Raw genomic sequence first — 23,243 nt, 5'->3', positions numbered from 1 at the left:
TATGAGTGTCACACAGAGGCAGAAATAGAAGCAGATTTCATTTTTATTTGATGTTTTAGGTTATTTGTTTTTCAGATGTTCTGTAATGGATTAGGAATGGTCAAAAGGAACGAAGGTGACCACTGTGTGTGATGCTGAGTCTAGGGGGGATTTGCCCGTTTAATTACTCTGCGCTTCGGAGGAATAACTGCTTTGTGGAGAATGATGAGCTTTGAGGGGAAAGTTGTGTTTGCTCAGATATGCCACCCACTCGTGTCTCGGATTTGCGTATTAATAGGACGATGCAGTGTTTATGTAACCTTCCTCCCCTGCTGTCAGCTTCACACTTCCTCCCCTAGCCTGTGCCAGCTGACACACCTGCTCCTCGCAGGCTGGAGAAGACATTAATCTCAGTCAGAGCAGAATGAGCAGGATTTAGTGTCTGAACATCATAATCTGTTCTTAAAGCCACAGTTCCCAAAAATGGACAGAGACCATCAGCAGGTCTGCTGAATGACCCAACCACAGTGTTAATAAAGATCAGTAAGGGTGCTGTGTGATACAGGTCATCTCAGTGAAATGCGTAGAGATGTACTTTCACTGTTACTGTAAAAGCAAGTCTGTAATGATTTAGTGGATTTAGATGAAAACATTTACATTTGATTGGATAATTAAAAATGTGTAGGAATCTGCAGAGCTGAAACTTTATACTACACAGATGAGTAAACGTGTCCTATAGCACGTTTATAAAGCTTGCTGTACCCTCAAACAAAGTAAAGCCCCAACATTACAACCCTTATGCCAAGACGTTTAAGCATGACATAACAGAAAGCCTTCTGAGCTCAGTTTACTCTGATAGGCTGTAACCTAATGTCCAGTTTTGGTCAGTGACAGTGATTTCCACAAAAGCTGATAGATGAGAGACCCCCAGACGGGACAGAGTGGTGTGTTTGTGACAGGGCTGCAGTGGTATGGAAATGGATGGTTATCATACCATGTACATTTGCTTAACAGCAGTACTGAAAATGCAACTGAACTGAGAATCCCACTGATTTCTTACTATATAGTTAAAAAAAAACAATTAATCAATTAATGCATAATAAAAATAATAATTATTAACTGTAAATAAAGTAGTTTAAACAGCAGCAACTCACTGCAGCTTTCTTTTTTATTAATTTTCAAAAACATTACATTAAATAATAAACAATAATAAGCAATAAACTCAAGCTTTAACTATTCAAACCCAAACATTTCAATACATTGTTTTAATAATTTTGTAGTGAAGTGATTAAACCTCGTACCTCCACTGTAGAAATGTTTTTTGTATCTTGGATGGATTTTCTTTCTGTTTCTACCCAGGATGTGGTTTGATATCTGTATCTGCATGATGGGTTCAGATGCCTTCAGCATTAGCCTGGTCCTGTAAGACGGTCTCCAGTACTGCATCCTTCGCAATTGCCTTCCTTTTCTGCCACTAAGTCTGCAAATGGGCTTCAATAGGCTGGGAAATTGGCAGGAAGCTTTAAACTGCATTAGTGCCAAGCCTGGGCTGTGGGGTTAGAGATTTGGCAAGGACATCTGGGTCAGAGGGAGAAAGAGAGAGAGAGAGCGCGCGAGCGAGAGACAGAGGCAGAGAGAAGAGCCTGTTCGCTTTGGAGTCGGGGTGTGACAGTGTGTGTGCAGATCAAACTCACATCTGTCACTTCCGGCAGGGGGGTGGACGAGTGTGAAGAGGTGTGGAGGTCACTTTGGTCCCCTTTTTGGCCAAAGGCCATATGTAACACCCCTCCGTTTCCAAACAGTCAAACACACGTTTCATCTCAGACTCCGTGCCTCTAGAGTTGGGGTGGAAATATAATTATATGATGATATTATTAAAATTAAGCATTAGTGTAGACAGACACAGATCAACACTTTATTAATATTTCAGAGCTGTCACACAAAAACCTTGTATTTCCAAAACAGCCTCATTACAGGAAGAAAAAAAAAAACCTTGTAACTTTCAGTGGAAGTCAGCATAAGTCTTTTTGGGGCTGCCACATCCCCGCTGTTTCAGTGAGTGTGTGTGTCTCAGTCTCTTAGCACTGAGGGTTTTACATCTGACCCAAATGAAGTGGGGGGATTGTATCATGCAGGGATTTTAGGCAGCTTTTCCCATCCTTGAAAGCAAGCTGCTTGCATTTAGATGAGAAATGCAAAGGGGGCGTGTGTGTGTGTGTGTGTGTGTGTGTGTGTGTGTGTGTGTGTGTGTGTGTGTGTGTGTTTTTTCAAGGGACACATTTAGGAATCCATTCCCCTCTGTTCAGCATGGGGCTATCCAAACAGGGCCTATGGCCAGCAGATGAACTGCCCTCTACAAAACAGAAAGAGAAGAGAAACCGGCCGAATCCCGACTGAGAACAGCTCGGTTTATTTGAAGGGCTGGCGGACGTCCCTTGGGTGGAAAAACAGAGCAGTCCTTGGAGAATGTGAGTGGGGCTTTAACTTCATGGGAAAATAGCACTTAGCCAGAGTGCCCTGTTCCAAATGTAGCAGTTCACTGAGTCTCAGTGCGGCCAGACCCACGAAGCTTAATGTGAGATCTCAGAGAGAGCCGTCACCGTCCGGCCCAGGTCTGGTTCTTCCCTCTTTAATGTACACAGTGTCGTTTATTAGTGACATTATTTCATTCAAAACACAAAAAGTGGCTTGAATTGGGAATCTTAATTAGAAGCTAACCATGATATCTTTGCTGTCATGCAAAATCCTTCTCAACTAAACTTTTCTCCATAATGTGAATCGTTCAGATGTATAGAAAATAAAGTTTCAGTTCATTTTATATTGAATTCTATTATTTACATTTTGTTTATTTTGTTTTGTATTCAGTTGTGCATCAGTATAATCAGATTATTAGATGAATTATTAAATGATTAGTATTAGTGTGGTGTGACTGGTCTTACTGGCCTCATTGATCTAAAATTGAAAACAGGATGAAGGTCTGTTCTATACTGTTAGCTGCTCTATTTTTCCAAAAATGTCAGTAAAGTTTACAAGTGTAGAAGCTTTTCAGTAGGTCAGACTGAGCGCCAGCACACACACACACACACACACACACACACACACACACACACACACACACACACACACACACACACACACACACACACACACACACACACAGCTCCTTTGAAGAGAGTGAAATTCATTTCTCAAGGACTCTCATGGTCAGAGATAAGAGAAGGCTTCTGCGCTAATCTCCCGTTCTCTTTGTATGCGTTCGCTCATTGTCCTTTTGTCACTTTATGGCGAGACCTTGTGCTGCATACACTGGCTTAAACAACGGAGACTAAAAATAACCCAAGCTATGATCAATTAAATTTCCCCAGATGTAAAAGACTGTACAGTACTTTACTATGTGAAACTAGGGTTGCAGGGCACAATACTACTATTGTGATTGTATTGTTATGTCCTGCAGTTTTCTTATGTCTGTTGTCTATTATATATTGTAACGTATATAATAGGTGGTAACATTGGCCTGCATTGTTTTATAAACAGCCCAGAAACAAATTTATAATTGTATACATTATATAAAATATCATTTACTTACACAAAAAACAGTTATTGTCTAGTTTTACTGAATAGTAAGGAGTAATATATATATATATATATATATATATATATATATATATATATATATATATATATATATATATATATATATATATATATAAATAAAACACAGACTCCAGTCAGTCATGGCTCTGCTACTGACTGAAGAAAAGCTGTTTAACTGACTCTGTTCTAATCAGCTTCTTCAGATGCTGTTAATTAATGCTGATAATACCCTTTGATGGGGTTGATGCAGTCACCCAGCAGCTGGGAGACTTGGGATAAAAAAAAGGCCCAGCAGGTTTTACACTGTTTTTAAAGTTTGGAAAACTAAAACATCATTTATTGGCATGCATTACTCCTTTCATTTAGTCAGTAAAGAGTCAGAACTATCGCACTGTACTGACAAAAGCCAGCCCCTCACATATTCTGGCACAGTTGGGTGTTTTATCTGACATGTCTGATCACAGAGAATCAGAATTACATTTTATACCAAAATATCCTCTATAAATAAATCTAGGTTTCATTATAAGAACTGGGGTGTTGTGAAAGGCCAGTCACGCGAATTGACTGGGTGCCCATAAAGCAGAAGCCTGTGATGAGGAGGTTTAGGGCATCCTCTGTTTCAGTCCTCTGAGTTTTTGAATGGACCAGCAGGCATCAGCTGACCAGGACACCAAGCTGGGGAGCTACATGTCTAAAGGTTGTTCGTTTTCTCTCAGTCACTTTACATTTGACGTTCATTAAAGACAAATGTAAGAGAAGTGAAGTCTGGAACTTAATGCAGGATCATTTAACACTGAATTGAATCACTGTTCAGTTTATTAAAGTGAATAGTTCTAAAAGTTAAATTAGTTAATTGAATTAATTTGCTGTCAGATCAAAAATTCACATCTTTACAAAATACCTTAATTCATCAAACATATTTAGTTAAGTTGTTGAAAATCTCTGCAATGGAAATTGTAATATTAAAATCAGTGATCTGGAGAACCGCGAGTGCTTCAGCCAGTCATTCATTTGCTCTTGCGTGACTGCCTGCATCTTGCTACAGCTACATATCCTGCAGTAAGAGAGGTGCACAAGCAGCCACTTAGTGATTTGCTGTCAGTCGGTCCTTAAAGCTCTGAGTGAGTCAGCATCTCTGCAGATAGCACTGCAGTCCTACTGGGGCAGAAGCAGCACAGACCTGGACCGTGCAGTCCTTTGGGATGTCTGGTGAAGTACGGTGTGTTATTGTCAGAACATGCTGCTCCAGAAAGTCTTCTGCCTTAGTTCCAGGTGAGCGTACAGGTTCAGAAGATTCAGAAGTTTTGCTGTCAGGTGCCCAGTCGGATACTGTACAATAATAATAATCCAATAGCACTAATGCCAGGCGTGGGCTAGAGGGGGTATAAAGCCCCCCAGCATTGAGCTGTGGAGCAGTGGAAGAACTGTGTTCTCTGGAATGATGGTGGAGGAGCTCCATCCAGTGCTTATGGGATGAGTCAGGGATAAATCAACATCCTGAACTCACTAACGCTCGTCAACAATCAAATCCTCCAGAATCTAGTAGAAAGTCTTCTCTGGACAGTAGAGACAGTTACTCCAACAGAAGCAGGATCAGCTCCTTTTTTAATACCCTTGATTTCAGAAGAAACAAAGAATGAGCAGGTGTGCCAATACTTTTGTCCTTATAGTGTACCTTTGAGTGACTGATTATGACTTTAATGGCTCTAGTAAATGTATATGAAGTGAGGGTTTGAGGTGTTGTAAAGTGCCACCAATTTATGGGCTGATGCAGTCAAATGACTGAGCTGGGTGCCCAAAAATCACATGATTGGAAGTTCAGGCCATCCTTTGTGTTTCAGTAGTGTTTTTGAATGGACCAACAGCTCGGCAGCATCAGCTGACGATGAAACCAAGCTGGGGAACTACAGGTCTGGTGGCTTAGTGTTCCATCACTTTTCATCTGACGTTCGCTGAGGAGAGACGTAAAGGAACGAGTTTGCTCTGGAATTCAGTGGAAAAGAGTCAGACTGCATTGTTTCTCCACAAAGACAGCGGCGGCAGAATGGCACTTTGTCCTGAAAGAGGAAGGTAAGACATATATACCATATACACTGATCTTCAGGCAAGCCGCTGTCAGCTTTTCAAAAGCTGGCAGAAACTACTTTAACAAAAAGGCAGAAGGAGGATGATATGAACTATCAGTGGTAGGAAGTGTGCTCGGCTCGTCTGACTGATAGACAAGCACCACCCTGACTCAACATAGCTGCCATGAGCAGAGCCGACCGGGGAGGGAGGGGAAGCACTCTGTGTCATGGGGTCACAACTGCTCCCAAGGAAGCTTTGAATGAGCACAGAACACAGGAAATGATAGCAAAAAAAAAAAAAAAAGCCCCAAATGAAGCTGCCCACAGTACTAACAAAAGCGAGTCCGCGAGAGCGAGTGAGAGCGAGTGAGAAATAGTTCACCAGAACAGTGGCATGAGTTAAGCCTTTCTAGTTGCAGTGTGGTTTAGAGCTTGTCAGCTTCTCCTGGCTTGAGCTTCAACATGAGCCTGCTTCCGCAAACTCACAAGAAGGTCCTCACTCTCAGAGGGGAGATGTCACGGAGGGACCAACGCTACAGGAGTCAGCCTCGAGGCAAAAAGTAAGTTCACTCTGAGAGGGTTAGCTGGGAAGGAGGTGCTGGGCTGAAATGTGGCCTGAGGAGTTTGGTATCTGCTGAGTGGTCATAGTCTTCGCCTAAGACCTGATAGGATGCTTTGGTTGGAGACCTTGAGAGCGACTCTGTGGATGATTGACACTTGTGCTTTCTTAAGGGTCATACATGAGCCTCCATGTTTAACAGCAGAGAAAAACCCTTAAATGATCTTTTTTCAGCTTGAAACTGACTAACTTTTTTCTAAGTTGTGGAGTGATCCCAGCATTAGAGACAGTGGAACTCCACCTTTGTTCAGACGTCTATGAAAGCTGTTCTGCACCAGAGTACAGAGACGGTCTTCAGGTCATTTTCATGTGGGATAAATGCAGGAGTATACAGAGTGTTCAGATACAGTAACAGTGTTTGCAGTGAGCTGCCGTTATTCTGTGTGATCTGTATCAGAGAGTCATAGTTGAAAGGGTGTGAGGACTCGGGTTTCACTTCCTTTTTTTAGCCTACAACAGATATTTCAGTTGGTTATGAAATGCCCTCATGAGAAGCATCTGCGCCGGGTGGTACTTTTGGATTTCTATGGCTGAAACAAAGAGAGCTGTCTAATCTGTGTGTGAGACCCTACTTTCTGTGGTCATGTGGGGTTTCAGATACAGACAGCAGGACTTCAGGTCGTTGATACGTCGACGCCACCCACGGCGTTTACATTACCCAAATACTTCCAAACAATGGGAAGCAGTGTGTGAATGTTACACGACTAAATGTTTTTTTACACTGTCTGTCCAAATATTTGTGGACACCCCTTCTAATAAATGCATTCAGCTACTTTAAGCTGCACCCATTTCTGACACAGATGTGCAAATGCACACACAGCTTGTCTAGTCCCTGTAGAGAATTACTGCCAATAGTATAGGAGATCAGCATGAACCTGTTGGCTCCATGCTGTCTAATGCCATTGCTGGGGGGCTTTACACCCCTCTAGCCCACGCCTAAGCTGTGGAGCAGTGGAGGAACTGTGTTCTCTGGAATGATGGTGGAGGAGCTCCATCCAGTACTTTTGGACAGGATGAGTTGGGAAGTTGGGGATGAGGTGGGGTGGTGATCATCATCATCATCATCATCATCATCCAACATCCTGACCTCACCAACCTCACAGCAATGCTGCGCTATAATCTAGTAGAAAGTCTTCCTCTCTGGACAGTAGACAGAGTTACTCCAACAGAAGCAGGATCAACTCCAATACCCTTGATTTCAGAAACAGTAAATGAGCAGGTGTCCCAATACTTTTGTCCATATTGGTGTAGGTATTTAGTGGGAGCTCTTCAGAAGTCATGATAGCTGAAATCCTGCTTTTCATTTTCTTAACAGTGGAAGCGGCAAAAGTTAATCAAAGCAAGCGCTCCCAGGTGCACTTCCGCGGATTACAGCCGACCGCGTACAGGAAGAAATGAAATGTCCTCGTTTGGGATTAAATCCCTCCACTCCTCCCGTCCCGCCCCGCTTCTTGCCGCACAGATGTCGAGTGGCGGAACAGCGCCAAATTAAACCTGCAAGAAGATGTGAGGGATTTACAGGGCAGATGTCCTTCTCATAGCACAACCACAGCTGATCTTTCAGTTCAGAACCTTGACTGCGAACAGAATCCGGGCAGTTCCTTATTAGAGCTGAAAATACTGATCTATCAAATCGCAATATTATGATTAGTAATACTGTACAGATTCTCAGAAACACAGTATTGATTATTAGTAAATAGTTTGATGGGTTAATAGATGTAAAGACTGGTGTCAGACAGTGGTTCATTTAGTGTTGTGTTTAAACCCTGACCACTAGAGGGCAGTGTTGTGCTTAGTCTTCGGGTCCCACTGTTCTGATTGGACAAAAAGTCAACTTTTCAAACTCAGATTTTATGCAAATGATAACGTGTTTTTACGTCGTCTTGCTCACAGAATTACAGTTTATTGAATAGTAACCCCTGTCGTCGTATCACCGGGTTCTTCACAGCCCTTATGCTTTTGGGTTTATGAAATGAGATCAAACCGTGAGCACTCGGGCTGAAGTGATCTCATGTAATAAACTTGAAATTAACGGTGGACTGGATGAGACTGTAGACTGGCATGTCTCCTCGTTTGGCAGCTGCTGTGAAGGGTTATTCATGGGGGACCAGTGGGCTTGGTTTACTGTTTGGTTCTGTTGGGCTCACAAAGGTCACTTTGCCCAGTTGGGCCATTCAGCCTTCTGTGGTTCATTTAAAGCAGACTTGCATTGTCCGGTGCTGCTGCCATTCCCTGAGCAGCATGTAAGCCCTTGATAAGATTATTAACCTTTGTGCCTTATTTTCTGTATTAACACACATTCAGGAAATGCCCTTCATTCTTGCTTTGTCTGGCAGAATGTGCTCATATTTTTATCTCACAGCTCAGAGGACTGTGGCATTTTGACCCATTTCCTGCTAAACAACCAGATCGTTTTTACTGCAGAGCCAAAGTGTGAGTGGTTAGCCCTACACTGGAAAAGTGATCTCTTGGTAGTAATATTATACAATTAATATGTTTATTTCTAGCTTATTTTATTTGTGATATATCAAAGAATCACAATATTGCGATTAGCAGTACTGCATCGTTTCCTCGAAAGACAGTACTGATTATTAATGAATAGATCAGATGTGGTTGTCAGACAGTGGTTCATTTAGTGTTGTGTTTATTGGCAGTGTTTACTCGGTCCAGGGGTCTTATTCTATTGGCAGCTTACATGAATTAAGCAAAAATAGAATAAAGCGTAAAACTAGATATTAGATATTTGGACTACATTAAGGAGGAGCTCACTCACTAAAACGTGGTGCAGTGTGTATCCCCCTCCCCGGACAGAATGTGCTCTGGGTTTCTGAATGCTGAAGAGCTTAGTGAGCACAAAGGATCTGCTGGCATGCAAGCTATTCACAAAGCCCCTCTGCCCCAGTCGTTCAGATGTTCTGCTCAGCCGATCTCGCCTGTACTCAGAACCTCTGCGTTAGTCATACAGGACGAGGCCTTGAGATGCTTCGTGTTCAGTAGATGGCACATGGTGCGTATACAACGAAGCACCGGCAGGGTTAACTGCACAAGCTTGCTGAGCTCGTCACTGCTGGGCCTGCCTTCCTTTCATTGGCCGTTAGATTTCCTGGGAGGATTCGAACGCACCAATGGGGAGGGGCCACCCCGAGGATGAAGTCATGCTTTTCTGCAAAAGCGATGACATCATGCGCTCATTGCCATTCTGCTCGGGTTAAGAGGAGGAGGAGGAGGAGGAGGAGGAAGAGGAGGCGGCAGTGATGGATGGAAGCACCAGCATTTCCCCCTCTTGTTTTTTTTGCCAGAGGTTCAGCTTTCTTCTCCTAACCAGATCCAGCACACCCGAGCCATCATATTCATCAGTGGTCACTCATGGTCTGTTTGTAGCCCTTATTTTCTACAGTTTTGGCCAAAAGGATAGTACTGGAGGGGTGTACATGGTAGTGCAGCACTAAAGTGAACTGTTCACTGCAAACAACAAGAAATCCTCTTTAATTAAATATCTGACATTTCTCATTTCTGGATTATTATTGATTATTGTAGTAACTGATTTCTAACATTTTTACTTGTTTAAGGGATTTTATCTACTAAGGGTTTTATTCTATTAAACAGATCATTTAACTTTTATTAAGAAACAAAACAAACAAAATCTTCCAGTAAATAAAAACACTTTCAGTAGATAAAGTGTTTTACTTTAATCAAGTAAAAATAAATTAGGAATAAGTTGAATAATTTTATAACAGTGTAAAAATGGGAAATATCAGATGAAGGATTTCACTTGCTAGGAAAGCATGTTTGCAGTGTTTTTGCCTTAAAGAACATAAAGAAGAGGTTTTCCATCTAAGAGACCTGTTTAATCTGGCAGAGAATAGTTTTCATGGTTTGGAGGAGATCCATTGTCTTTCCTAAAGAACCCTGGAAGATTCCTTTAGTGAAGGGTGTAGGGGAGAGGATTGGAGGTCCTGTGGCAGCTGCTTTTGTTTCTGAGAAATGCTTGAGAGACAGAACTGGGTTTGAAAGGGGGACTGAGGAACCCCCCCAGAATATTCCCTCAGAGGCTCAGAACATGCTGAAGTTGGAATTCACAGAGCTTTGGGTACTCCCTGAATACAGAAGAAGGCACTCCCCATCTTCTGAGCTAGAACACGCGTGTTTCAGTATATTCAGTGGGTTCTCGTTCAGTACTGCACTTTAAACAGACAGCGAGTCCCTGGACTCAGTACTGGAACCCTTTTTGGTGCCAAAGCAACCCTTAGCTGAAGGAGTCCGAGTGTGAAACACCCCGCAGCGTTCTTTTACTCTTCAGATGTGATGGAAATGTTCTCGCCCATCTGTCTTTCAGCAGCCGGATGGGCATTCTCGCCCCCCTCTGTCCCTGGGCCGTACCTGTGCCTTCGTAAGCACTTCCATTTGGCCGAGCTGGCTTCCTCCAGAGGGTGAAACTTTTCGCTCCTCGCACCGTCTGGCCAAACAAACCCGACGTCACACCTGTCAGACTCGAGATTTAGCGCAGGAGAGGAAGCCTGTCTGACCCTCTGGACTGGCAGCAGTTCAGGTTCTGCCACTTCCCTAATTCCGGGCCTTTCTGCCCTGATCTGAGATCATTTTTGTGATTATTTAATAGAAATAGAACAGAAGACAAATAGGTAGTTTCCAAACTCTGTTTATGCTCACATGCTAACATGCTGCTAGTGTGATCCTGGGGTGATTCAGCCTTTCGAAATGATGATTTCAGAGTTCCCCATTTGAGCCTCATGTGCTTTCCTGTAACAGTGGCTCTGTTTGATTTCTGTGTGAAATGAATTGATGATTTAAAAGAATTAAAGTCATAAAAGCGAGATGTTGTGACCTGAAACTACCTGTGGTTTGTAACGGGTTTCCATCCAGCAAGTTTTTGCGAATTTTGGAACAAAAAAAAAAAACACACACACACACACACACACACATACACACATACACACATACACACACACACACACGTTAGAATATCTTCAGTAAAGTCAAAATGTGCCCTTCAAACCCTAAAGGCCCATTAGCTCAGTTGCCTATAGTTCCATAGCAGTTACTGTATACTTTATATATACTTTGATAGAAAAGCTGCAAAATGAGTCTGAAATCACAAGCAAGGAGCAGCGTTCCCCTGTGGAGAAGACTGTCACTCCGCCACCAAATGGAGCTCCATCTCTGTGTCTCCATGCATTCCCCTTGGGTGGTCCAGCGGAAGTCTCTGTGTTATATGCTACTCCCTCTCTCCATTGTTCAGATCCTCTTCTGCCTCTAATCGATCGATTGCTGCGTAACCTAATCTTGCCTGATTCGTGGAGGAGGCAGCACTTGATATCATTAGGTTTAGGATTCCATTCACAGGCTCGGAGAGCCTCCAGCCCGGTGGAGGAGTAAATTAGTTCACCATATCATTGGATTTGTTTCTTAAAATAGGGTCCGGAGTCAGAAGCATGTGAATAACTCGCTGCACAAGTAAGAAGGAATGTGGGGACGGGTGTTACTTGCTCAGTTGTAATCTCTACATTATCTTCACTGTCTGACCTGAACTCTGTCTGACTGCTTCCAGCGTTCCTCTGGTCTTTTTCTAACCTCTCTCCACCCAGACAATAATAAACCTGACTCACAAACTAGATCTGGAACTGGGTGTAAGGGTACACCAGCCCTGCGTTGCAGCCTAGGCATTTTGTGTGCACACTGCAGCACATGCAATAAGTCACAGAAGTTACATTCATTTTTTTTTTACTTTTTTTTTTCACTGCAAAAGGAAAATTCGCATGAGTCTCATTTTCCAGGACAGATCTACGAGATGCAGATTAGGTCTGCCCAATATCTTGGATACACAGAGGGCATTTTTACATTGACTTATCGGGGACTTTAGATGAAATCTGTAAAAAATAAATAAATAAATAAATAAATAAATAAATCCTGTTTGTAATAGGGATGCACCGATCTGGCTTTTTCAGCTCCGATACTGATACATAAACTTTGCATATTAGTCGATACCCGATAGCAGTCCGATACCATAGCTGAATTAATAAACCGTATATCTCACCATGTGGGAGAGATTTAAGGCATCAGGATTGACTTAAACATTACTTTATATAACAAATGAACACAGATATAAATGTACTAAATTGTCATTTGTTTATTTATTTCCACATTTAGTGCAGTCTTACACAACTAAATTAAAGTGAAAGGATCAGTTCCATGGCTCGGCCTAATTATCAGATACCGATCCAGCTAATTTTGTTAATATCAGGACCAATACCTGAGCCTAATATCGGATCGGGGCATCTCTAGTTTGTAATTATGCAGTATGTATCGCAGAGCAAATATTGCATTTTTTTTCTGATACTTTTATTTTTTCTCTACTGTCTGGTAGTTGGATTTTTAGTACTTTGAATGAAACATTTTACACTGAATAATACAGTTCTGCATAGCATTGAATTACAGCTAACCACCAGTTTAATCTTTCTGACAACATCCACTGTGAAAAACACTTAATAAATAAAATGTCATTAACTTATAGTTTGAGTCGACTTTCTCTCCCAGAGCGAGAGAGACTGATGTAGTGCAGTATTAGCATCATAATATTATCCATTCACACGCACACTTCAACAGATGACCTTTTAAAACTGATTGCAGTGATTCATAACTTTGAATGGTAGTGTAGCTCCCAGCCATGGGTTCTCCTGCGTGATCTAGGCATTACAGTGCCCCACATCCGGTTTCATTTCCCAGTGTGAACACTGTACTCATGCTGAAAGTGTGGAGGTGCAGTGTTCACCATGCTGAGCTGTATCTGTTCATATACAGGTGTGTTCATGCCTGAGGGACAAACAAAGACTGAAAGTAAGAGGTTTTTATTAGACCCCTAAGGGGTTTAGCAATGAGCTGAGGATAACGCCGCAGACGATGACAGTACCTTACATCAATGGGATGATGGACCATTTATGGAAACAATCTAAGGAGGATCTGTGTTATAGATCCAGATAAAGGCTTTTATAAAGGGTTAATGTATAGCTATAATACACGTTTTGCTCTGGAAGCTTTAATAGCACTCTCTGGTTGGTGACCGTTGAATTTTCTCCACAGTAGGTCACATTAAAAAGCCTGCTGCTAGTTTAAGGTGGTGTCAGGGAGACGGAGGTGGAGGCACGCCAAGTAAGAATCTGTTGAATGGAGTGCTGGAGCTGATTCCCTTTGGGAGCTATAATAAATCGAGGCATGCGCTCCAGCCCATCCATGCTTCTTTCAGGAGGCCGACCAGGCCCGGGAGAACAATGACTTATTGTCGGCTGCTCCAGATCTCTTCCAGGGAGTCGGGACAGACGTGGGGAAATCATTAACAGCATCCTCTTCGTCTCCCCTTTCACTGACTCTCTCCTCCGGCTAGATAAAGCCGCCCTGGGGAGTCGACACTGATAACTCATCTAATCAGAGGCCTGTCCTTTTGGCTAAGGCGGACGCTGCCTTTGATTGACAGCTGTGGGATTCAGTAGTCTAATACTGTAAGCACAGGAAGCTGGTACTTGCTGGCTGCTTCATTTGTATATATTATCCCATTTATCCAGTTGTGTTATTTGGGGAAATTGCCAGTTCTGTAATACCTGCAAATCACAGTAATGCCAATACCATAACCGGCTTATTTCTATACCTTCAGCCCCTGCTTTCTTCAGGGCAGACAGCTTGTATATGACTACAGCTCACCAGTCAGTATTATGACACTGATCTTACCGGTGTTTAGCTGGAATTATTGCAAATAATCATGATAAAGCACTCAAGCTGTCACACTGCCCACCTTTCTCCAAGCTAGTCACAGACTCTCAGACGTCCGTCAGTTCAGAAGTTCCTCTCAGGTGGAGAACAGTGAGCCTCATTTCAACAGATCCTCTTAATCCTCATCCGCCTGAACTAGCCGCTGTAAAAGGAGGCCCTTTACACACACACACACACACACACACACACACACACACACACACACACACACACACACACACACACACACACACACACACACACACACACACACACACACACACCATTTTTAGCAAGGAGGAAGTGAGTGGCTTCCTTAACCATTGATGTACAGTTGCTTCATATAGACACAAGTCAAACCTCATAAACATCATGGACGGGCTTGGTTGACCGCTCTCCATCTTTCTTTCTATATTGTGTGGATTTATTATATTAATATGAAAAGACAGTTGATATTTTTTATATTTATATAAAATATATTAGAAGTATAATATATCTTCAGTTTAGGGACTCGTCTTCTTCACCATGTTCGCACAGAACACTCAGTTCAGCCCTTTTAGCAAAGACAGGGATTTAGAGCCACAGTAGCTTTGATCTCTCAGAAGTGTGCCAGTGGGCTTTCGGCAGGGGGGTGGGGGTGGGGGCTGTTACAGGGTGGAGTCAGCTTAGCGTGCACTTCACTCGGTGATGGTGAACGTCCTCTAAATGTTCTTGAACTGCGTTTTCTGCCTCCTCCAGCAAATCAGACTGCCGTGCTGGGGGCGGAGTGGTCTGACTGAGGGAGTTATGGTCATGGTTAAGGCAGCTGAAGATCATCAGCTCATCATTAGATGAGAATTGGCTGATTTGTTATTTGATGATTTGCAACACCTGTATGACGTAAATGACATGATTCAGCCATGTGCATCTGCATGATAGGACCTGCCCAATATAGCATTAATCTGGGATCAACCAATATTAAAGTTCTGCAAATGTATCCATATTGGTGACGTTTAGTGGCTTGGAACAGTGGGTCTTCACCAATATCTTCAGCAGTATCTTCCCCCATATCCTCTTATCAGCTTTAAATTAAATGACTAGAGTGACCCCATCATTAGAGACAGCGGAACACCTCCTTTGTTCAGACTTCCATGAAAGCTGTTCTTTACCAGCGTACAAAAAGTCTTTTCTTCTCCTGTGAAGTTGCTATTTGGAAGATACAAGGTTTTTGCATGATGTGATATGTTTGTTTTGAAAGTGCTAGCAGGTCATTTGCTTTTGGCTTTTTTTTTTTTTGCTTACATTACTGACTGCTTAGCATATACTGCCCATTTTATAAAAAAAATAGTATTTTTAATATTTTCATTTGAAAGGTCTGGACTCTGAACCGCTTCATATATCCCAGTTTAGCGGATACAACCACACTAGTCTGGACAGGTCAGTATGCCCAGCCGGAGCAGCAGATGGGGATTGATAGATGTGGTCCCGTGAGGCCGGGCCCGATCGACCCACTCGGTTTCTAATGGAGAGAGAGTGGGAGGGTCGGCGGCCCGAGAGAAAGAGGGGTCAGGAAGGGTGGGCACAATATTTGTCATGGTCTGTTTCTTGTGTGTCTCTATTATCGTCTCTCTCCAACACCTACGCAAAGAACACGCATCTCACACACACTGTCAGAAATATCGAATCACACACAAACGCAGGGCAGAGAGGGCTGAAGTGTGGTTCTGAACAGTTCCTAATATTTTAATAACCCATAAAACATTTGAAGTATATTTCTAAAAGCAGGAAGAACAATAATACAATCTATTGTGCCAAAACATAATAAAACTCTGTTCTGTTATTTTGATGAGCAACACGCTTGTCTGAGCAGGTCTTCCATAATGGGAGTTCTCCCACTGACCAACTGCATGTGTCATTAGAAGAGTGTAATTAGCTCTGGTTAATTGAATGTGGTGCAGTAAATATGCAGTACAAGTCTCAAAGTGGTGCAGATCAGTTAATCTGGCACGAACAGTGGATTTCTTGTCTTCTCTCAGAAACGAAAGCATGTTCTTTAGCTCTTCAGTCGTCGCCTCTGGCCTTGTAACATCTGAGGTCTTAAGTGTGACAGACACCAGATACTTCTACTGGCTTCCTTTAGCTCTGCTGTTCAAATAAAACCAGTGTATTGGTCACATGCACAGTCATACACACAACTAGCAGTGAAATGCTTTGATGATGGTCTAATCGTATTGAAAATCTAGAGAACATGACAGGGTGGATTAAAGAAAAAAAAAAAAAAAAAAAAAAAAAAACGGCATTTCTACGTTAAATCAGCAGCTTCTGTTACGGGCCGGTCAGCGAGCAGACAGGGAGCAGGGAGGAGAGGCCTTAAATGTGTGATGTGTGGGTAATGTCACTGTGGGAGCTTTTGTGTACTTGTGGGAGGAAAGTTGCTCCCAGCTGGGTTTGAACCAGCAACCCTGGCAGTGGAGCACCACCAGCGAGCACAGGTAATGGGTGGAGTTGCACCCCTTAAAACAATGAAATAAAAAAAGGCGGGAAAACCAAACAAAGGAGACGCCAAGATGGCGAAGCTCAGACTGAGGACAGCTAGCACTAAAACTACTGATGAAAAACAACTGCCCCTCTCTCTCTCTCTCTCTCTCTCTCTCTCTCTCTCTCTCTCTCTCTCTCGAGAACTAACTGAAGTAGCTCTTAAAACGAAGGACCTGAGGCTCAACGCTTCACTTTAGCTGTACTCTCTTCACTTTCTTTCTTTTGCAACTTTTCTTGTTTTCTTCCTTCAAGACTTTTCTCCTTCCTTTCCTCAAACTATTTCTTTTCAGCTCGCTCTCTTTCCTCTTTTCAAACTTCTCTGATTCTCTCAGCTCTGTGTACCGTACCGGTCACCCCTCTACAAAGGTGTGACAGAGAAGTGCTGTTTCTCACAGCCTTAAATGCTGTGACCACCAGGTGTGTCTGGTTGGCACTGATTACTCCCTAGGATCTCTGAGGATTAGAGTTCCCTTGGGTAACCATGCCTCACTGCCGCCGCCCTCTGCTGGTAGGTGGCGGCAGACACTGACCCCTTACAGCTTTAGGATCATGGTGCTGCTCCTCTGACTGTATCAGGGAGGACAGCGTCTCTTCTGCTTGTCCAGAAATGCATGTGTAGAGCCTGTCCTCTCCTCAAAGCATGAAGTACACTTTTGGACTGTAGGGGGAGCCCAGGAGCAAGAAATACCAAATCTCCATACTGCCGCTTTAAACAACAGATAATAGAATATATAAAGATCTGGTGTATCTTTGTGAATCAAAGAAAGGGAGAAGTTTGTTTGGTCTGATGTTGTTTTCATCCCAGGCCTGGAGCTCAGTAGTGTCTTCATCAGCATGATGACAGTGCAGGACTGTTTTGATGAGTGGTTTGTGGAGATAACATTGACACAACTGTCCTTTTGACCTCATCGTTGTGTCTGGACGTTTTACCTAGTGCAGAATTCAGCGTCACAGTCATAATAACAGCAGTGTTGTTTCTCTCTGTCTCTCTCCCTCTCTCTCTCTCGCTCTCTCTCTCTCTCAGATGCTGTGAGTGCAGTGCCTCCCTGTCTCACTGGTACTATGAAAAAGATGGTCGCCTCTTCTGTAAGAAGGACTACTGGGCCAAGTTTGGGGAGCTGTGTCATGGCTGCTCTGAGCCCATCACCACCGGCCTCATCATGGTGAGTCTCAAACACAAGACGGAGAGACACCTCATCCGTCCCTCTCTGTCTCCCCATCTCTCCACACCCCGCAATCTCTTTTCTCCCGCACGGACGAGCTTCGCGTTTCACACAGCCGCTCCTGTTACGCGGGCCAACAGAAAAACACATTCACGCAGCGGTTGGCTCTGTTTCGCACGTGTGGAGAAGCTCTATGAATTAAACAGCAATCCACTGTTCTCCATCTTGCCTTGCTGAAAGAGCCAGTATGTATAATTCATGGGGAGGGGGAGAGATTATGGTAATGAGGGGAAACTTTGTGCTGGTTACGAGATGCGACAGCAGTCTTTTGGCGCTATCTTTAATTGCCATTTTTGTGACCGTCACTGTAACAGGGGTGTGTCTGCTTGACCTGGACTGTTTGAGGGGTCTTTAAAGCAGCAGTCTGCAGCATTTCTACCTTTATAATCAGCAGCTTCGGGATCATGGTGCTGCTCCACTGACTGTATCAGGGAGGACAGCGTCTCTAGCGCTGCTACTCCGGGCTCGGAGCGCTGCTAACTGCACTATGGAGCTCTGGTGAAGCGAGCAGGATGGCGCTCTCCAGAACTGTGAGCGTAGCGCTGCGTAACCCATAGAGTCATATTAGTGTACAATCCTGTAGTATTACTCTACCCCCTCAGTCCACATGCTGCTCTACCTTTCAGTGACGCTTCTGTAGCTCTCAGCTTGTCCAGAAATGCATGTGTACAGCATGTGGGAACCAGTTAAGCTGTGCAACCATCCTGTGCTTCCTTCACACTTTCCTAGGTCAATCTCAGTGCCTCCATTCTCCCAAAAAGTGACTTGCATTGAAGCACGTCGCTCAGTGTCACTTCTGTCTGTTCATTAACTTAACCTACAGTTCAGGGGTAATACCTACTGTCCCAGATCACAGTGAGTGAAGAGCAGTGCAGCTGCACAACTGATTAAATTATATTTTCATGTTGGACATCATCCAGGTGTGTCCCACATTTCACTCAGTTTTATTACCGGCCCCCAGGGGGTTTAGTCTCAGTCACGCTCATTACACCTCACTTTAGACCGAGCGATTGATCCTGACAGGCCTGGACAGGAAGGAAGGGTAATGCATTATTTTAATTATATATAATGAGGTTAAATAAGGTTAAATCCTGTTCATAACTGTTCATAAGGTCTGACTCTTTTTTTCAGAGCTGATCTTTAAGGCTTTTTCGGTATCATCTCATGTTTTTATCAGTCAAGTATAGAAATAATAAACATGTAATGTTCAGCATGTGACCACTGCCTGTCCACTGTACGACCTTATTTACTGACCAGTCCTGACCCAAGACCCAAGACAGTTTGCCAAAGCACTTAAACCAGACTCCACACCCCAGTTAACTGACACATGGCCTGTGCTGTGGAGTGCAATCACTATAATTGAACACCCCTGGCCCATGCTGAGTTAATTAAAGATGGTGGAGCATGCTATTCCTGTATCCGGTGCAGGCCCACATTTTACTTAACTTTGCAGAGGCGTGCTGACAGATACCACCCTGTAAATCTGAAACGCTCGTGCCATTCAATCACATTACAGTGCTGATTATAGCCAGTGAAAATGCACTCCCTGGACGATGGTCAGATAAAAGGCCTTGCAGCACCCCAGTCTTTAAACAGACCTGATGGATGAACCTAGTACTAGGGCTGGGGGTATCTTGTAGACCTGCTAAACCATCAAACTCAAACAAAAATATACCTTAAACTGGTCAAGTGCTAAGCTGGACCACCTTGACCAAAACAAAAACATTGTTTTCTAAACATGGTAGTGAGTGTGTGGTGCTGTGGTAGGTTGTACTGATGACAGCTGGGGTGTTGCTACACACTTTATCACTGGTAGATTGAGAGTGGTCCACCCCCCAAAAATATCTAACCACGGATGAAAGGCTGGAGGATGGATAAGACTAAATGTGCATTAACAGCTACAGCAAGGTGGAGATACAAGCTCTGCGTTTCTAATTGCTTATTGAAAATATGCATATATATGTTTACTCACATACTTCGAGGACACTTCTTCATATGAGTCTACTCTCAGACAGGCAGTCAGACTGAACTCACTGCCCTTTTCTCCCTCTCTGTCTTCCAGGGCCAGTGATTTACACTGCAGCTCAGGCAAAAGCCTGTAATTAGATCAGTCTTGGCAATCTCTCTCTCTCTTACCTCTTCCTGCTTATGCCAATGATTCCAATCAGGTTATTGAAGGATTTCATCATTATCTGATACAGTCTTAAAAATAAAATAATAACTTCGAAAAAAGCACTAAAACGTGTCACTCAGCCCATATGAAAATTGACCATTTAGCAGAGGCTCTTATCCAGAGCCACGTGTATGTCCATCATGTTACACAGCAAGGCGACTGTAGCGCTAGGCCCAAGAGCTAGGATTATCATATTCCTGAAACTCAAAAAAGAAAAGATTTTGTGCGACAGGGTGGGAGCTGAAAGGATGGCTCTGTGATCTTTACCATGAGTCGTCAAGCCATGGTTTATTGGTCATTCATAAGACATTCATGCATTGAAATGCTGGTGAATCAGGTCATCAGTGTGCAGCAAGATAGAGCGAATAACTCAAAACTATTACATTATATATGATATATATATCTATATATATTTACATACAGAACTCTCCATTATGTATAAAAAGATCTCCTGCAGATGGCGCTACATGAGGATGCTCAGACTATAAATACCTGCGGGGTGGCTAAAAGGAGTGACTGCATTTGGGCTAAAGACCATAGTGTGAAGGATGGAGCTGAATCTGAATCTATATATATATAACACACTACAATATAAATATCCACTGCAAACATGAAATAAAGTATAGGCTCACAGTGGGACAGTGGGTAAAACTGCAGCCTGTGTGTTTAACTTTGTTTGTCTATGAAAACAGTATCATGTGTGTCGGATATTGATATTGAGTAAAGATGTTACCCGGAGCCACCAATCCAAGCCAAGGACCATTTAGGATCTTTATTTTTAGGAATGCACCCCCTCCTCTGCTTCAGCAGTCACACACACACAGTGCTGTTGTGAAATGGTGTGACATACACGTGTCTTTCCCGAGGCGAGTGGACGGAAAGTACCACTTTAGCAATAGCTAAACTCCCACTGGCATCAACCAACAGAGGGGCTGTTTCTGTGTCTCCTGGCTGAGTCTCTCTGAATCTCTCCCAGCATAACCACGTTACCGGCTGAGGTCTTGTGTTCAGCCTCCTCTATCTGACTAAGGTTAGATGTGGGTTCTGGCGTGATAACAGGCTGCAGGTACGCTTGCTGTTTGCTCGGAGGTGTTTATACCAGGAAGGGGTTTTATCAGATAGTTGCTACCATCATTGTTGATTTGTAGAATGACTAGTAGGAGTGTTTTTCAGTGGAAATGAGGGTGTGCTAAGTACTGTAATGTTCAGTGGGGTTTTTTTACCCCCCCTGAGATAAAATATCACGGTCTCAAGCTGAGATGGCATTACTCACAGCTCTTTCAGTTTCCCTAAAGTAAGTTGATTGCACAATACACCTCTCCAGTTTATACTGTTGTTGCCTTAGTCTGTGCTCTTTGGAAATTACCCATTTTCCTTTCTGTTAGAAAGTTTCCTTTCGTAAAGGGGTACATCGTGTAGTTGCTGGGGGGTATGGCTTCAGCGCTGGAGAGCAGAGTGTGCTCGCCTTACACCAACACACTGCTGACAGAGGGCTTTTCAACAGATTTAGACAATTAGGTTCTCCATCTCTCTTCACACTTTTGGAGGGTGAGGATGAAGTTGTTGACGAAACTTACTGAACTTTCTGAGAACTGTGGTCAGGACGTAAATATCATTACCTGGTTGTTAGTGCAGCTCTTTGAGCCCTAGGTTTATTATTCTGGTATTATTCCTAATTGCTGTGAAGTATTTGGTAACTGTGCGGTTAAAGTATATTGTGAAGTCCCTCAGGGTTCTATGATGTTGCCTTTGAAATTGGTTATGAGCGTGACATAGTGTGAGCTTACGTACAGCGCAGAAGGGGTTAAGCAGTAGTTTGGGCAAAAGTCCAGCGTATAGCAGATCATCTAGACATGTTGTGTTAAGCTTAGTTTTATACTGAGCTACAAGGCTAATGCAGCTAGCTATACTGGAAGTCATGGCATATAAGAATACTTTGGTTAAGTATGAGAAACATGATATTTTGATATTGGCTTTTATACCAATGAAGTTGTTACATTGAGCCTCAGTGCAAACCAAGACCCATTTAAGAGCCTTTATTCTTAGGAATGCACCCCCACCCCTCCTTTATACTTTCATACTTTAAAAACATTTTTAACAATACAAAATAATTATTGCAATAAGTACACACAAACTAAATGCACTAGTGGTGCCAGATTTTAGAACTTGCTGTCAGTAAGTTTTTTAAATAAATTCTGCTGATCTACATCCAATTAAACAAGGATATTGATGCTCTTTCCAATGAAATTTGCAGTTTTTATTTTATTTTATTTCCTTTTTTCTCCAGCTTTAAGTGAACCCACCTGTTCATAGCGCCCCCTAGCATTAGCAATGCTCCCGACACTAGGAGGATAGGCACTGAATACGTCTCCGCCAATACATGCAAAGCCAGACACCGCCTCTTTTCTAACTATCGTCGATGCCCAGCCTTGCCGTCCCCAGCTCCACAGCTCCACCACACCAGCTAACAGTACAGTACACTGCATTATTACACTCCTATGAAGCAGTTCTTTACAACTGCAGGCCTAAATCCTCCCACACTTGCCTCATACTGTGTTGAGGTAAGTGGTCTCAAAAACACTTGCTCATGTGGTTTCTGACACACTAGCGACCTGCATGAATATACAAAACATCGTCACGTAGCTAAAAACAGCAGCAGCCATCTCTCAGGCTGGTGTGTACTGCAGCACTTCAGTAAGTGGACCTGTTAGCTATTTTAGCTTCATTTTGCCAGAGTTTTGTGGAGCTGATAAACCTGGTTCTGTGTCGGGTTTTCTCTGATGTTCTTGCTGCTAGCTCCACTGTGAGATGCTGCGGGCTCTGTGGTGCGCTGGACGTCCAGCCTGACTCTATTAATATCTGCACCCTCCTGGTCAGATGGCTCTATTGCTCGCAGCTGCTGCCAGACCTGGCCAGCAGGCCGGAACCCACTGATTAACATTATCACCCCCTTCCTCTCTATACTCACACACATTCTCATGTAGCACACACACACAAACACACACACAGGGTATAGCTCCACCTTGCTGGCTCTTGCTGTGCTGTGAAATAAGCTCGGGGAGAACCCTGGTGCTCTTTAATCAGCCCTGTCACTGTGTGAGCATATGGCCTGTTGACCAGTCATCAGAGGAATGCAGTCTTTGGGTCAGTCCGGTGTAGTAGTGATGTGTCATTAAGCAGTGCAGGACTTTATTCATAAAAAAACACTGCATGGACAAAAGTATTGGGACACCTTTGCTCATTCATTGTTTCTTCTGAAGTCATGATGAGCACCACCCCACTTCATCCCTTACTCCACACCTCATCCCAAAAGT

The 23,243-nt window shown here is 43.3% G+C and overlaps 1 protein-coding gene across 3 annotated transcripts in view; it reads left to right on the top strand.

Annotated features, from left to right (window-relative positions):
• The window catches only part of limk1a (LIM domain kinase 1a), a 57,369-nt gene that overhangs the window by 11,002 nt on the left and 23,124 nt on the right, over positions 1 to 23,243 (top strand). Inside the window, exons 1-2 of one of the 3 annotated variants that reach the window (XM_072668434.1) lie at positions 5,552 to 5,643; positions 17,558 to 17,696. In XM_072668434.1, the coding sequence (XP_072524535.1) occupies positions 5,618 to 5,643; positions 17,558 to 17,696 (165 nt within the window). In that variant the 5' untranslated portion in view covers positions 5,552 to 5,617. Of the gene's footprint in view, positions 1 to 5,551; positions 5,644 to 6,024; positions 6,200 to 17,557; positions 17,697 to 23,243 lie in introns of those variants that run through there. The other 2 variants (XM_072668433.1, XM_072668432.1) reach the window with 2 other exon arrangements.

Source organism: Salminus brasiliensis, chromosome 23 (assembly GCF_030463535.1).
Source record: "Salminus brasiliensis chromosome 23, fSalBra1.hap2, whole genome shotgun sequence".
Classification (NCBI taxonomy): Eukaryota; Metazoa; Chordata; class Actinopteri; order Characiformes; family Bryconidae; genus Salminus; species Salminus brasiliensis.
The sequence above is the reverse complement of the archived record's forward strand: the minus strand, read 5'-3'. Positions and strand labels throughout refer to the sequence as shown.